General features: G+C 43.1%; 1 protein-coding gene across 1 annotated transcript in view; it reads left to right on the top strand.

Annotated features, from left to right (window-relative positions):
- Window positions 1–1,637: 1,637 nt before the first annotated feature.
- Galphao (G protein alpha o subunit) overlaps window positions 1,638–13,749 on the top strand; it is a 33,082-nt gene continuing 20,970 nt past the window's right edge. Inside the window, exons 1-2 of the mRNA XM_071787296.1 lie at window positions 1,638–2,728; window positions 7,592–8,281. Of these exons, the coding sequence (XP_071643397.1) occupies window positions 8,164–8,281 (118 nt within the window). The 5' untranslated portion in view covers window positions 1,638–2,728; window positions 7,592–8,163. The remainder of the gene's footprint in view (window positions 2,729–7,591; window positions 8,282–13,749) is intronic.

The raw sequence follows: 13,749 nt of genomic DNA, 5'->3' as shown, positions 1-13,749 counted from the left end.
GCCGCGCTCGGTGGATCGAGCCGAGTGAAATTTTAATCGCGTTTGGTCCCTACTTCGAGCGACGTGCAATGAAGATAAATACAATAAAAAAAAAAAAAAAAAAAAAAAAAATCGATTTATATTAGAGATCGAGGATGGAAATCCGCCAAACGTCGTACGATTTTTATTGTGTAAGGCAGCATTGTACGATTTTGCGCGATTATTAAAAATACAAATACCATTCGCGCGCTACCCAGCGATTATACGTTTATAGAGTCGTTAACGGATTATCCTGTAATAAAGCAAGCTGTATATCACTTACTTGTGCGAGCTGCGTAAATCATTGCGTGCGTCATTCGGGTTGAGATGATCTTTAGGATATTGTTATATTCTTACTTCGGTACACTCTAATGTCGTGATATGTGAAATTCAAAGGCGACGATCGATCGTCGTCGCGGCGCGTAAGTTATAATGTGTTAAGGTAAGTCTGACTATTTCTTTATCTTTGTAGGGGCAATTTTGTAAAACATTTTTGTCGAGTTATTAGCAATAAAAAAAATGATTGTGTATCACGAGGAGTATCAATTTTTGAGTGTCTTGCGTGAAGAGGATGTATCTCAATAATTTTTTCCGCGTGACATTTCCTCTCTCGACGTTCGAGACCTTTTGGATTCAATTAATTGATTCGTGTCAATCTGTTTTCTGTACGCTGTTGAATTCGCAGTGTCAAATTATATATTCAATTGGAGTCATTTTTAATTTTAACCGTTCCAATAGGTCGCCAATACTGCTACTCAATATGTCGTTAATTAATTTATCTAAAACAATGTTAATTTAACTAACGGTAAATCAATGGAGTTAAAATAATATTGTTTTGTGTAATTAAAATAATAATTTTAGACACACACGCATAGCAGTTGAAAGTAACAAAATGTTATTTAATTCAATTCAGGGTATTGGTTTAAATTTCATTCTTTAATATTTAACAGTGTAGATAAACCACAGCCAATTATAAAATCCAGCTCTCTTGCAATACCAGAAGTAAAAGCACTTCATTGTTAAATTCGTACTGTTAAATTGTACTCAATTTAAGTTATTTTTAATTACATTCTCATAGGTCGTTACTGCTCCTACTCAATATGTTAATTTAACAATTTTAACTAAATCAATGGAGTTAAAATTCGAGTTTTCTGAAAAGGGAATGAAAAGAGCTTTCCACCTAGATAAAATAAAGGGTATATCAAAGCCTATATAATAATTGTGATAATTTTATTTCAATATCGCTGAAATGTTTTCACGCCGATCTAATAAAAATGAATGAAAGCATAAAGCGGCGGCGTTTCCGTCCCGTAATGCGCCCCGAGCTACCCCTCGAGCTGGGGGGGAGCAGCGTCGCGACGCCGTGTGCCATTAGATGTCGCCAGGACGACGTTTTCGAGACCGAGGTCAGGGGTCGAGCGATCGCCGGTCGTCTCTCGCGACGCTTCTCGTCTCATCGCGCGTCGGGGGCCGGCTGGTCCCGGGATCGATCGACGTCCCCTCCGCCGCGCCGCGCGCCGTGGCGGCGGTGGCGGTAGCGGCGGCGGCGGCGGTGGAGGCGGTGGTGGCGGCGGCGGCGGCGACGGAGTCGGGTGGGGCGAGAGGTCGCCCCGATCGACGCTCGTACCTCCGCCGCCAGTACGCGTCCAGCTCGTCGCCGCTGTCAAGACAAGTGCGACTATCGCGGAGCACACAGCTGCCGGGGATCCCGCGGGTTTCAATCCCCCATCCGAGATTCCGGGATAACGCGCGAGCGAGCGAGCCCCCCCTCCTCCCCCCCACGGTCGTTACGCACGGGACTCCGGGAGAGCGAACCAAGGGCGCGGAGCGGCCCTGTGTTCTCCCCCTCGAGCGTTCCCCCGTTTTTTTCATCACACGGAAAAAGGTGACGGACGACGGAGTCGCGGGGGTCGCGCGAGTTTTCACGCGGGTCGCATCCTCGGCGGAGACTGTAGCCGCCGGCAGCCGCCGACGTCGTCGTCGTCGCGTCGCCGTCATCCGATCTCTCCTCGCGATCGGTCGCCGTCGCCGTCGCCGTCGTTATCGACGTCGACGTCATTCGGTCGCGAGCAACCGAGACACCCGGCGCGCCGAGGTGCCGCGGAGCCGACGCGCTCGGTCGGGGAATCGGCGACTCTCGTCTGACAAGAACGAACGGGAGGACGAAACGCGGACGGACGTAGAGACGTAGACGGAGAGCCGTCAGAGGCCGGAGGGAGAGCGGCCGCCGCCGTCGCCGCCGCCGACGGAGAGCGAGAGACGACGCGATAACGAGCCGTATCTGTCGCTCGCGCATACGCACGCCTCGCTCGCTCGCTCGCTCGCGCCGCGAGTGCTCGCCGCCAGCATCATCATCGTCGCCGTCGCCGTCGTTGTCGTCGTCGCTGCCGGGTTGACGAGAGTCCCTCTCTCTCTCTCTCGCGCGCGGCTCGCGAGCCTCGCCTAAGCCGCTCCTCCTCCTCCCGGATCCCGGTCGGGCCGAGCGGCAACGGGACCGCCGACCGTGCTCCTGCTGGAAGCCGTTCTCCCGGAATATCGATCAAATAGCCTGAACCAAGTGAAAAAACTACTCCGGGAAGAACGGGGGAGAGAGAGAGAGAGAGAAACAGAAAAAGAGGGTGTCGGTGGTACAGAGAAGACAAAAAGACAGAGAGAGACAGAGAGACGACGAGAGAGAATCCCGACGTCACTCCAGGATACGCGTAAGGAGGTGCGTAACACGTAAAGCGGTTTCGATTCGTATCGACGGATCTCGCCGGGGAGAGCGCCCGTTTGTGCGTGCGCTCGCGGTGACACCGTCGAGAGCTACCCCTGGCGAGAGCTGCTCCGTGAGAGGGAGAGAGAAAAGGGGCCGAGAGGCGGAGAGAGAGAAAGAGTGAGAGGGCGGGGGTTCGTTCTTTCGGAGTACGCGCGACCGCTGCACACTGACGCGCTCGATTCACCCCGTTAACTGCTAGGGGGTGAAAATTGAAAAAAAAAGGGAAAGGGTGCTTCGAAAGTGCGAAACGTACTTACTCGTCTCGCGATAAGAGTTCGATAAAGGGTGGCGGTTGGCGGATTAACCGAGCGCGAGTCGTACGCGGGCACTTTATCGTTGTTTAATTACTTCCCCTTGTTCTTGTCCGAACGATAATTGTTCGGGACAGTAAATGTATGTATAATAGCAATTCAAATTATACGATCGCATCGATGCCTTTTCGAAAAGATTCGTTCAGTATAGAATGGTGTTCAATGGTTACTTAATAAAAGGATTGAAAATTATTTAATCTGGTGTATTTGGTATCCGCACCTTATAGCGAATTCGGGCGCTTGCACTAGTGCACACTGAGTGCGCACTAAGGCTTGTTTATAATCTAATTCTTATATTTAAAGTCGCTTAAATACACATTTAAAAACTTTTTAGCCAATAAAACAATCTGTAATATCTATATGGATGCTGTACAAATCATTTTACAGACTAATAAGTATTTAAGATGATCTGTAAATATAACAATTGATTAAGAACAAGCCTTAGTGCGCACTCAGTGTGCACTAGTGCAAGCGTCCAAATTCGCTATTAAAGGGGACAGTACTAGAAAGAATGGCGATCTGTCTCTTTTCTCTCGAAGATGGATACGAGTCTTTTTTCAAGATCAGTGAAGAAAGTAATTACGGTTTCTTCGAGGTATACTTGCGCTTTAAAAAATTTCAAGGCTCTTGTAATTGCTTACATTTGCTTACATTTTGTTCGCGCGTTAGCTAATATCGTGTGTTCTCTGTACGAAAAATATATCGATGGAAAGAGCATGTAACGAGATAAACGATCGAACAATTTCATTTTATGATTTCAAGCTCCAGCGCGCTGCGCAGAACGTATATATTGGAGAGTAGCGCGATACGTCGCTCACGATACGCGATAAAATTGTGCAATATACGCGATACACGTGGGTCAACGTGTTTTCGTCCGAGTCACGGAGGAGGGATATTTCCAGTCCCCGGGACGTAAAAAGGAAATACGATTTCTCGATAAAACGCAACGGCGATTCTTGCAGAACGTATTTTAATTTCCCCTTCGCCTTACGTACGCGAGATGAAGCGTCTGCATTTTTTTATGCGGTTTTAGGTTTCAGATGCAATCGGGAATATCATCGCGTGATCATAATCAATAGAAAGTTTCGCGCCGTATCGCTGTTGCGTTAAATCTTAAATCGTTCGAAAATAATCATGGCTAAATTGTCGGAAATTGTCCTTACCGGAACATTTTCGAAATTTATAATAAATGTGATATTATGCCGCTTTTATCTCCTGGTGATTAATCGACGTTGTCAGTCAGGGATCTAATTTCAATTGTTTGTAACATTAAATGACTATAAATAGAAATAACTATATTCTCTCTCTTTCTCTCTCTTGTAACATTAAACACGATAAATAGTTATATTTCTGTAACATAAATAATGAATTAAATCAAATTTTTCACCGCAATATGTAAAATTGAATTAAAAGGTTCGTCTTACAGCGTTTTCAAAATACATATTACGATGGCAAGGGCGCTATTAATTATTCAGAAATTACGTGAAAAGAAACGCGGAAAAAGAAGTTTGCAATTAAGAGCCACTTGTGCATTTGCTTGAGGACTCCGTGCCCTTTCTTTCCTGCCGCATTAAAACTACTGCGCGCTACTGAACGCGAAAGAACCATTCGAGGTTGTGCGGGCGATAAAAAGTCTACGTTACGAAATGAAATATTCTGTGTTTCGCTGTGTTTCGGGTTGAGTAACTTTAAATAACGATCTAATCGTTCAGAATAAAATAAAATATATTCGTAATAAGTAAGAACAGAATTTTGGCTAAAATGTTGGAAGTTCACTTCGCGTACCGCGCGAGAGATCCTTTTCGTGTTACATAAATTATTAACTTAAAAGGCAAGAGGGGTGGGCGGAAATAAAAGGCCGGGGATGATGAAATCGCGAGGAACTCGACGAATCGAAGATCCTAGGATTCACCGGCTCCCGTCCGACTTGATTTTTTTTTCCGCGAGTCACGTCTGCTTAACGTATTTTAGCCTTACTATGCCGGCGATGGTATTTTATGAAGCGCGACGCGTATCGCTTCCATTATATCAGGTCGTTGCATTTTATTGATCGTACGCCGGTGTGTTTCCACGTAATGCCGTGCTTGGCGAAGATGTACGTGCAATCCGACAAACGAATAAACCATGGACGTTTCCCCCGGCGGCTTCGCGGCTGGGTTTTCCCGCTAGTTAAAAATTCAGCTGTCGCGCAACCGGAACGATCTCGATGAGCTTCGATTTCGCGGTGGTGTATACACACCGTGCGCCCCAGCGAGAGCCGGCGAAAAGCTAACGGCGTTGTTATTAAAATTGTTTGCGGAGACATGATACTTTTAAGGCAGACCGTTTTATACCCTCGTTCCGAAGCGGAACAAAGGTATCGATATCTTATTGAGTTTATACACCCAGATTCCCCGAGGGCGATGAAATAATTTCTTTGATCGTGTAATTTTTGCAAATGTTGTTTTTAACGCAGTGTTGCAATTCTGTTGCGATTTGAATTTTTGTTAATTTTTGCACATTCGGTATTTTAACCCTTAAATGCCACCCGGGTCCAGCGGACCCCAGACCCTTTACAATGATATATTTTCAAATGTTCCCTCCAAAAATGGAGCTCATGTTCCCATTGATGATAGTTGAGTGATTGACCTACCCGGTTGTAACACTTAGCAGTACTCAGTTTACTTAATTTTTTATACTATGTTGAAATTGAAATTTTAACAATATAAGCATTTTATTCTCTTTTCTAAGCCTTGAACAACATTGAAAATAATTTTCATAACTAAATATCAAAAAATCAATGAGTAAGGAGACATTTTTCATGCTGGGGTCTTTTAGACCCCATGTGTCATTTACGAGATTCTTGAGAGGTGTGGTATTTAAGGGTTAATGTTTTCGACGTCACTTTACTTGAAACATTCGCGTTGTGGAAGTTGATAAATTTTATTACGATTTAATTTATTGTTAATAGCGTTATTAGCATTTTATAAGATTTTCAGATTTCAACATATTTTGTTTTGATCCATGAAAATTACAATCATATCTTTATTAAATTGCCGTCCGAATCTAATTGCAATTAAATCGAGAATCTAATTTAGCATTTTGCTTTTCACTCTTTCCACTCGACGGTTAAGTTAGGTTTGTTCTCGGAAACTGGGGAAGGAAACTTGGATTGAGTTTTCTTAAATAGCTCGTCAAGGCCCACAATTTCATTTCTGTTTCGTTATAATTCGTCGTCTTTCTACGCAACGAAATTCCTCTGCGAGTTGCGTTAACTAGGCTGACTGAACGTGAACCTATTCCACTATCACGTCTAACCAACCGAGAATTATTCTACTAGTTATTTACAAACTAAATAAAATTATATAATAGTATTTCTTAAAGGATTCTCTTTATAGGAATTCTTTTACAGGAATGTATATATTGTTCTTTTTTTTCGGAATTCAAGTACGTAATATTTTTAGGCCCTTTTTTCTTTATGTGCCTGGGTCAACTACGAAAAACACGTCTTTATTTAACAATATAAAAATAATATTGATGAAAGAGGGGTTGCGAGTTTGGTCTATTTTGATTTGTCATTTTCTCTTTCATTATTGTGAAACTCGATCTTTCATTTACCATGGCTAATGACATTAGATCGGATTCACGCTCGGTGACAAGGTCTTAAATCACATCGAGTGCGGTTACGAGATACGCCAGCCTAATAAAATTATTACCCGGCTCGCGCCGAGGAATAATAACGAGATACGACGAACAACGACGTTATCAGCGACGATTGGTCGAGAACCTTTCAACGTATCAAACACGGGCGATCTGCCAAGTCGTGATCGTATACTTGGCTGGAAAAGCGAAAACGAGTGTTGTCTGTTTCTTCCTCGTATTTCTCGGCGTAAACATACGTTTGTAGTTGAGACAAAAATTGATTAAACAATGCGCCGATATCGGCGATCTAATCCGAAGACTCGGTTACACGTAATCAATTATTCTAATCGTTAATGAATCGCATGTAACAATACGCGATACAGAATCAACTACTATTTTTCTAATTTAGTTTGGTTTTATATTGAAAATATATCCGCGAGATATATATATCTGAGACTCGGAATAAATTTTTTTTAACGTCAAAGTGTAAAATTTCTCAAAAATCTATTATGCGTCTACCAATTCATGCCGTACACTGTTAAATACAAAGAATAAAATTTAAACCAATATACCTTAAATAACATTTGGTTATTTTTAACTATTGTGTGTCGAAATTTATTATTTTAACAATAAAAATAATATTATTTTAACTTCGTTAGTTTAGTTAAATTAACGACATATTGACCAGTGGTGACATAGAAATGGTTAAAAATGACTGAAATTGAATATAATTTGACACTACGAATTTAACAGTGTATAGCGCATTTTGCTGCATATTGGAAAATTTGGGCAGATCGCTATATACATTCGAGTTATTGACGAAGCCTCGTGCTTCTCGGGCAGGATAACGGGATTTATCTGATTACTCCCTTTCTGCTTGCAGGCGTAGCTGAATCGCGCGGCTAAATCGGCGCAAGTGTGGCGGTGGTTGGGGTCGCGTACGGGTGGCTGCGGTCGCCCAGGTAGTTAGGGGACCACTCGGTGCCGGTTGCCGCCAGTAAGGTTGCCATCGGTGACGACGAAGACGAAGACGACGAAGACGAGGACGAGGAGGAGGACGGCGGTGGTGGTGGCGGAGGAGGAGGAGGAGGAGGCGGCGGCGGAGGAGACGGTGAAGCCGGTGAAGGAGGTAGTGCCGGTGACGGTAGTGGTGTCAGTGGTATCGGTGGCGAAAGTGTTTACGGTGGTTGTGGTGACGGTGGTGGTATCGGTTGTTGCGGTGACGACGGCGACGGCCGCGGCCGCGGGAAGTGTAAAGTGCGACGAGGAGAACGGGATTAACGAGGCGGAGGAAAGAAGAGGGAGGTGGTGGTGCTGGAGGAGAAGAAGTTGCGCCGGGAGGTCGTTTCACCCTCTTCGGGGCGACGGGGCCGTTACCTGGCCGCGCCGTTTAGCAGCCGCTAGTGAGAGAGCAAGTGCGTGAGGGTGGCATTTGTAAAGGCAACGTGTAGCAAGATGGGCTGTGCCATGTCCGCGGAAGAGCGAGCCGCTCTGGCTCGCAGCAAGCAGATCGAGAAGAATCTCAAGGAGGATGGCATCCAGGCGGCGAAGGACATCAAGCTCCTGCTGCTCGGTACGTCGTTTTACTCTCTTTACTCGTTCTCGATTCCGAAATACACATGCGTTCGGCCGGAAATAAAACCGTATACGAGCGATATGTATATGCTCGTTAAAATGTTATAACGAGAAATCGTAGGTGGATGGAACCAGCAGACCCCCATCTGCTATTTTGGAGCTTGAAAAATTAAAAAAAAAGACAGCTGACAGCCAAAATTCTTGCTCACAATTTTATTCAGCGTAGGACACATAATTCAATCGTAAAATTAGATGCTTTATTAATCTGACAATGAGTCGATTTATATAATCCTTTAGGGATCTATTAAATTACCATTTATGTTGAATAATTGAATAATTATGAATTTTCCAATATTTTATCAAATAGTCTTTTTTTGCAGAGCTTTATCATTTAAATTAAATTTAAGTTACTGTAAAAATAACGTTCTATCGCTCATTTCGCGGAAACAGGTCAGGCAGAAGAGATAAACAAGTAGCCAGCTATTTGATTTGGATCTGGTGACTTGTATATTCAACATGAGTGCCGTGTGAATACCGGTATCAGAACAATAACTATACAAGAGAGGATGTAAAACACCCCTGTTGCGAGTTATATTGAGATACAAAATCTAACGAGCGAAAGAAATGTAACAATTATAATATATCGATTATGTCCGTTGCAAATTTATTAAAGTGTCACGTATCTTAATTGTCACGTTGCTCGCTTAAAGTCCGATATCGCTCAAATCAGAAGGAATCGTCGTGGAAAAACAACGAAACATAACTATAATGTAGTAGTAGTTGAAAGGAACTGCGCGCACAGACTTTAGCTCTGAGAGAGAGTTCTGAAACACGGGAAGAATAACTTTGTCAAGCCGCATAAATATTGTCGGGAAATTATCCGTCAGAAATAGTGCACGCAACTCGGCGACCGACCGCGATTATATCGACGACACCGCGAAGTATACCATCGCGTTAGATATTTCATGAGCTATAGATCTATGATTGGTGAGGAGTTGTGCCTTGTACGCTTCTTTTTTTTCTCTCTCTCTTCTTTATTGATCTATACCTAACTTTTTTAAATGCGTGCCAAATCAGGCCAATTATGTCAAAGTTCTTCGTCTCGCGTGCAAGAATCATCGAGATCGCAATTCCACGATTACCTTTGACGCAACATCCGGAAACCGATTCGCGTTGTTCCCCGACGAAAGTCCGTTGCCGGAAAGAGCAAAATTTTCCGCCTAGTTAAATCAGAGAAATTAACTTACGAGTTTCGCGAGATAATAATTTGAGGCTTTCTTCTAAGTTTATCTCGGCTTAAAGGATTAAAGAGACGATTTTTCGTCTCGACGCCCGCACGCGTTCGACGCGCGAATGGAGCGCCGCGCTGCGCCGCGCCGGCCGGCTTTTTAAATCGACCGGGCATGCAGGAAATTGGACGCGACGTAAAGCCGGAAGAACGGCGCAACAAGCGTGTTCCTCCTTATTGCGGAAGGGTAATGCCCGATCGTTCATCCGACGTCAGTTCTTTCAGTGCACGCCGGAACGCTTCGAGGCGCATAATTGCCGGCGTCGACATCAGATATCATCTGACGTCGGCGTTTCATCATCGGTGACGTCAACGCTTTGGGACGCGGCCGAGATGACGCGCGCGACAGCGGCGTCCTCCTCGTTTGCTTGTCAATCGCGCGCTGGATCGAGAGAGAAAACTTCTCGATTTAAAAAAAAAAACCCCGAAATGTGACGGGGGACACGCAAATGATATGTAACGTTGAATCTCGCGCGCCAAAAATATTTCCACCGAAATAGACGGCGGCGACGCCGCGATCCGCTGGAGACAGAGCTGGAAAAATAAATCAGATAGCGGGCTTTTTTCTCTCTTTCCTGCCCCCCCCCCCCCGTATGCATTCGGGGCTATCTGTCGGGGAGAAGGGGGACCTGACGTCGGGAGATCCGATATTTGCCAGGACACATACTGTTGCCACGTGTCAACGTCCCTCGGGCTGCGGGACATGAGAGCCATGACATTTTCAGTCGACAGGGAAAGTCTATCGCCAGATATTTTTTTTTTTTCAAGCTAGAAGCGCACGGACGACACGAGGGATAATTTGGGAACGCGGTATTCCAACGGCATTTTATACATTCGTTCAGTCGAGCCACATCTCTCACATCAGGGACATATTTATTTCTGGTTTCCCACCTAATGAATTTTTTTCTTTTTTTTTTTAGACGAAAAAGCGTTTCGGACACAGTTTGAGAGCAAATGTACGTTATAAATGTGTCATCGGCACAGATGTACGGGAGTTACTGTATTTATAACGAGCTTTTGTTCCTAAGAAAGAATATCATGAATAATTACAGAAGCTATAGTACGTACAAGCATTTCGAAGATTAGAATGTCAATGGGACAAATCGTTCGTTCCATTCACGTCCTAAGATTAGAATAAGATAAGATTAGGACCGATTACTAATGATGCCGAGATGCATCATGGTGAATCATATATCTGGCGAGCTCGTGCGAGGAAGCGTTGCGAAACGTACTCATAAGTAAATAGATATAGTTATACAGGACTTGAGGTTCATTCATGATCGTAGCCTGGTTTACGAATATATTATTACGCGTCGATAAATTCTGCACCCATTTTGTCGCGTTGTTTTCGCATCGATATTAATGAGGCAAACGCTTATAGCCTTTAATTGCTTTCTGTCAAATTTTAATTACGTTTTGTATAGATATTATCGTGCTACTTGCGCCTCCGATTCCGAAGTCTTAATGAAAAATCCTTTGCCGCGGCCTCGCGCTATAATTAGAGGCGAAATCAGTGCGGGGGTGGGCATAAAATGCACCGGCGTATTGTCTCAGTTTATCTGTCAGCGTCACTAATTGCACGTTTTCAATTTACTCCCTCGCCTTTTCTCGTTTTCCATCTCGCGACGGGATGTACCTGGTGTTCGAGGAAATTGTTGATCTCGATTTTCGGCCCAGCCTCGCAATTTTTAACATTCAATATCTCGGTAATTGCAACTTGTATATCAATATTCTATGGAAGTAGAGTTGTTTTGACCTTAACTTGGTAAATGAAATTTTCTCGTTTAATTATACGAGTTTAATTCGCCGAAGGCTCCTCCATTTTTAACGATGTTTGTCTCCCGAGGACATACCGCGCGCGTCCGACAAATCGCATTCTGCGTTAGCTCAAAACGCGACGTACGGGCACCGTGGAACATACACGTTTTCTAGCGAAATATGGGTCCTGTTTATTGGTGTAACCAGTGACGTCATTCCGCCGGCGGAACGTGCGTGCGTATGTACGCGCGCAAATTGGCCGCCGCGAGTATTTTCATCCGATTAATGGTGCCTCGGCTGCGAAATACAAACGCACGTTGCGTATAATTCAAAGCGACGCAGGGCGGCTCTATACTATGGCGTTAAATGTCGGCGACTTGAGATGCCTTCTTTGTCGCAGCGTACAGCGTGTCGGTGGACGGGGCGTTAAAAATGCGAATAGAGAACAAATGCCAATCTAAAACTCTGCTTTTAAGCATGCCAATACCTTTTTGAAGATTTTAAATTTTTGTTGCTATTATTTATCTATAATCTATTATTCTATTATTGTTGTCGGAATTTTTCTACTTAAATTGGGAACGCAAAAGAAAGGGAACTTTATCCGGACAATTTTCTTATCTCGATATCGCTACTTGAATTGAGCCTAAGATTTCAACACAGCAATTAAGGACGTTCTCTCGTCCTTATACTAAAGAAAATCGATTTTCGATTTTCACAGTTTCAAGAAAATCCTAAGAAAATTGATTTTCTCTAGTATAAGGACGAGAGAACGTCCTTAATTATGAAAATTTACAGAGAAAAAAAAATATATACCGTATCTCAATTTTTTAATTATTTTGTACAAGCGTTGCGTCACGAATATATAAGAGGCTTATAAAAGAACCTCAATTTATACAGACAGTTTACTTCGGGAGTTCTTGAAAAATTTTGCAAACATAGTTAAGCATACTTTAAAAACAGGTCGCTTGCATACTACGTGTACCGATGTCAAATAGCAAAGGGCACGATATGTTTGCGCGTGAATCCGGCCAAAATGTTATAGAAGGGCAGCGTAATAAAATACAATTTATTGCAGCCTGTATATTATAACAATGATGGAGTGTTTTTCCGTGTGCTAAACGCATTCAATATTTAATTACATTATGATTAATATTTCACTTTTCGACACAATGTTATAACATATGTACATATAAAATTACGTAGAATTTGCTGTGATTTACGATATAATAAAAAAGACCAAAGTTTTATTAAAAAAAAAAGAAAAGAATAAAATATCCTCTTATTTTTTAATATTACTTCCAAATCACCCAAAATGAAGTATGTATGAAAAGAAATATCTTTGTCTCATTTAATTAAAGAGTTACATATTTTTTTTAATTTAGTAGATTTATGTAAATGATTAAAATATATCATTTACGTTATTAACAACCGATAATGAGTAAAAATAATATTCAATCGATCTTCGACGTATGGAAATTTATTAAAATTTTTCTTCGCGTGATATTTTATAAATAAAATTTATATTAAATCTGAATAAAATATATTTCGATATATTTATGCGAATTCATAGAATTTCCTGGCCTTTGTATTATTTATGTTTATATAAAGCCTGGCATAAATTTTCTCTTACATGAATTTTTCATGAATATTCCTACGCACGGTTGATTCCACACTAAACTGATGTAGCGTCAATGAAATGCAAACAATTTCTCGTTTCCCGTCGCTCCGCGTGAGCACTTAAATTTATCTGAATTATCTCCGCACATTTTTATCGCGTTTGCGATGGATAAAGCCGCCCTCACAACCTGCGAGCCTTCCGTGAATAGAACAGGTGAATGAAAACGCAACGCGAGAACGCCAGCTGCAGGAAGTGATGCGTTTCTGGACCGGATTCGTTAGACAAACCGGATCGCTAGCGGTTCCGAGGTTTCGACAGAATCTCAACGCGGTGGTAAACGCAGCTGACAGGTGCCAAATCTTACCGCGGCGTGATAGTAAACGCGATCTGGCTCTAAATCATACACTAAAACGGTATAACAAACCGTCGTATGAATAATAAGCGCTCGCGGAAGTTTACCAGGTGGCGTAGCACAGGTGAATCTAACTGGAGTTACGAAAGTTAACACGGAATCTAATAGGAGTTACCCCGCGGAGAGCTCTCGGGCTTATCTAAAGTAAATAGAGATGAGCTTAGGTTTATTCTATCTCATTCCATCGGGACGTAGCGCCTATTTTACCGGATGCTAAAAGCCGACTGCTTTACCGGAGTAAAATAGAAGCTTGGGGAGGAGTCACAATGGCGAAGCACGATATCTCGGCGAGCTCTAGATATGCAGATTTGCAACCCGTTTAGCTCTATTCGGTGTTTTACCTCGGCGAGAGCGGGACGAGGATCATCGTCGGCGTCTCGAGATGAACTC

Source organism: Temnothorax longispinosus, chromosome 9, assembly GCF_030848805.1.
Source record: "Temnothorax longispinosus isolate EJ_2023e chromosome 9, Tlon_JGU_v1, whole genome shotgun sequence".
In the NCBI taxonomy this organism is placed as follows: domain Eukaryota; kingdom Metazoa; phylum Arthropoda; class Insecta; order Hymenoptera; family Formicidae; genus Temnothorax; species Temnothorax longispinosus.
Note: the sequence above shows the minus strand (reverse complement) of the source record. Positions and strands in the feature narration are given on the sequence as shown.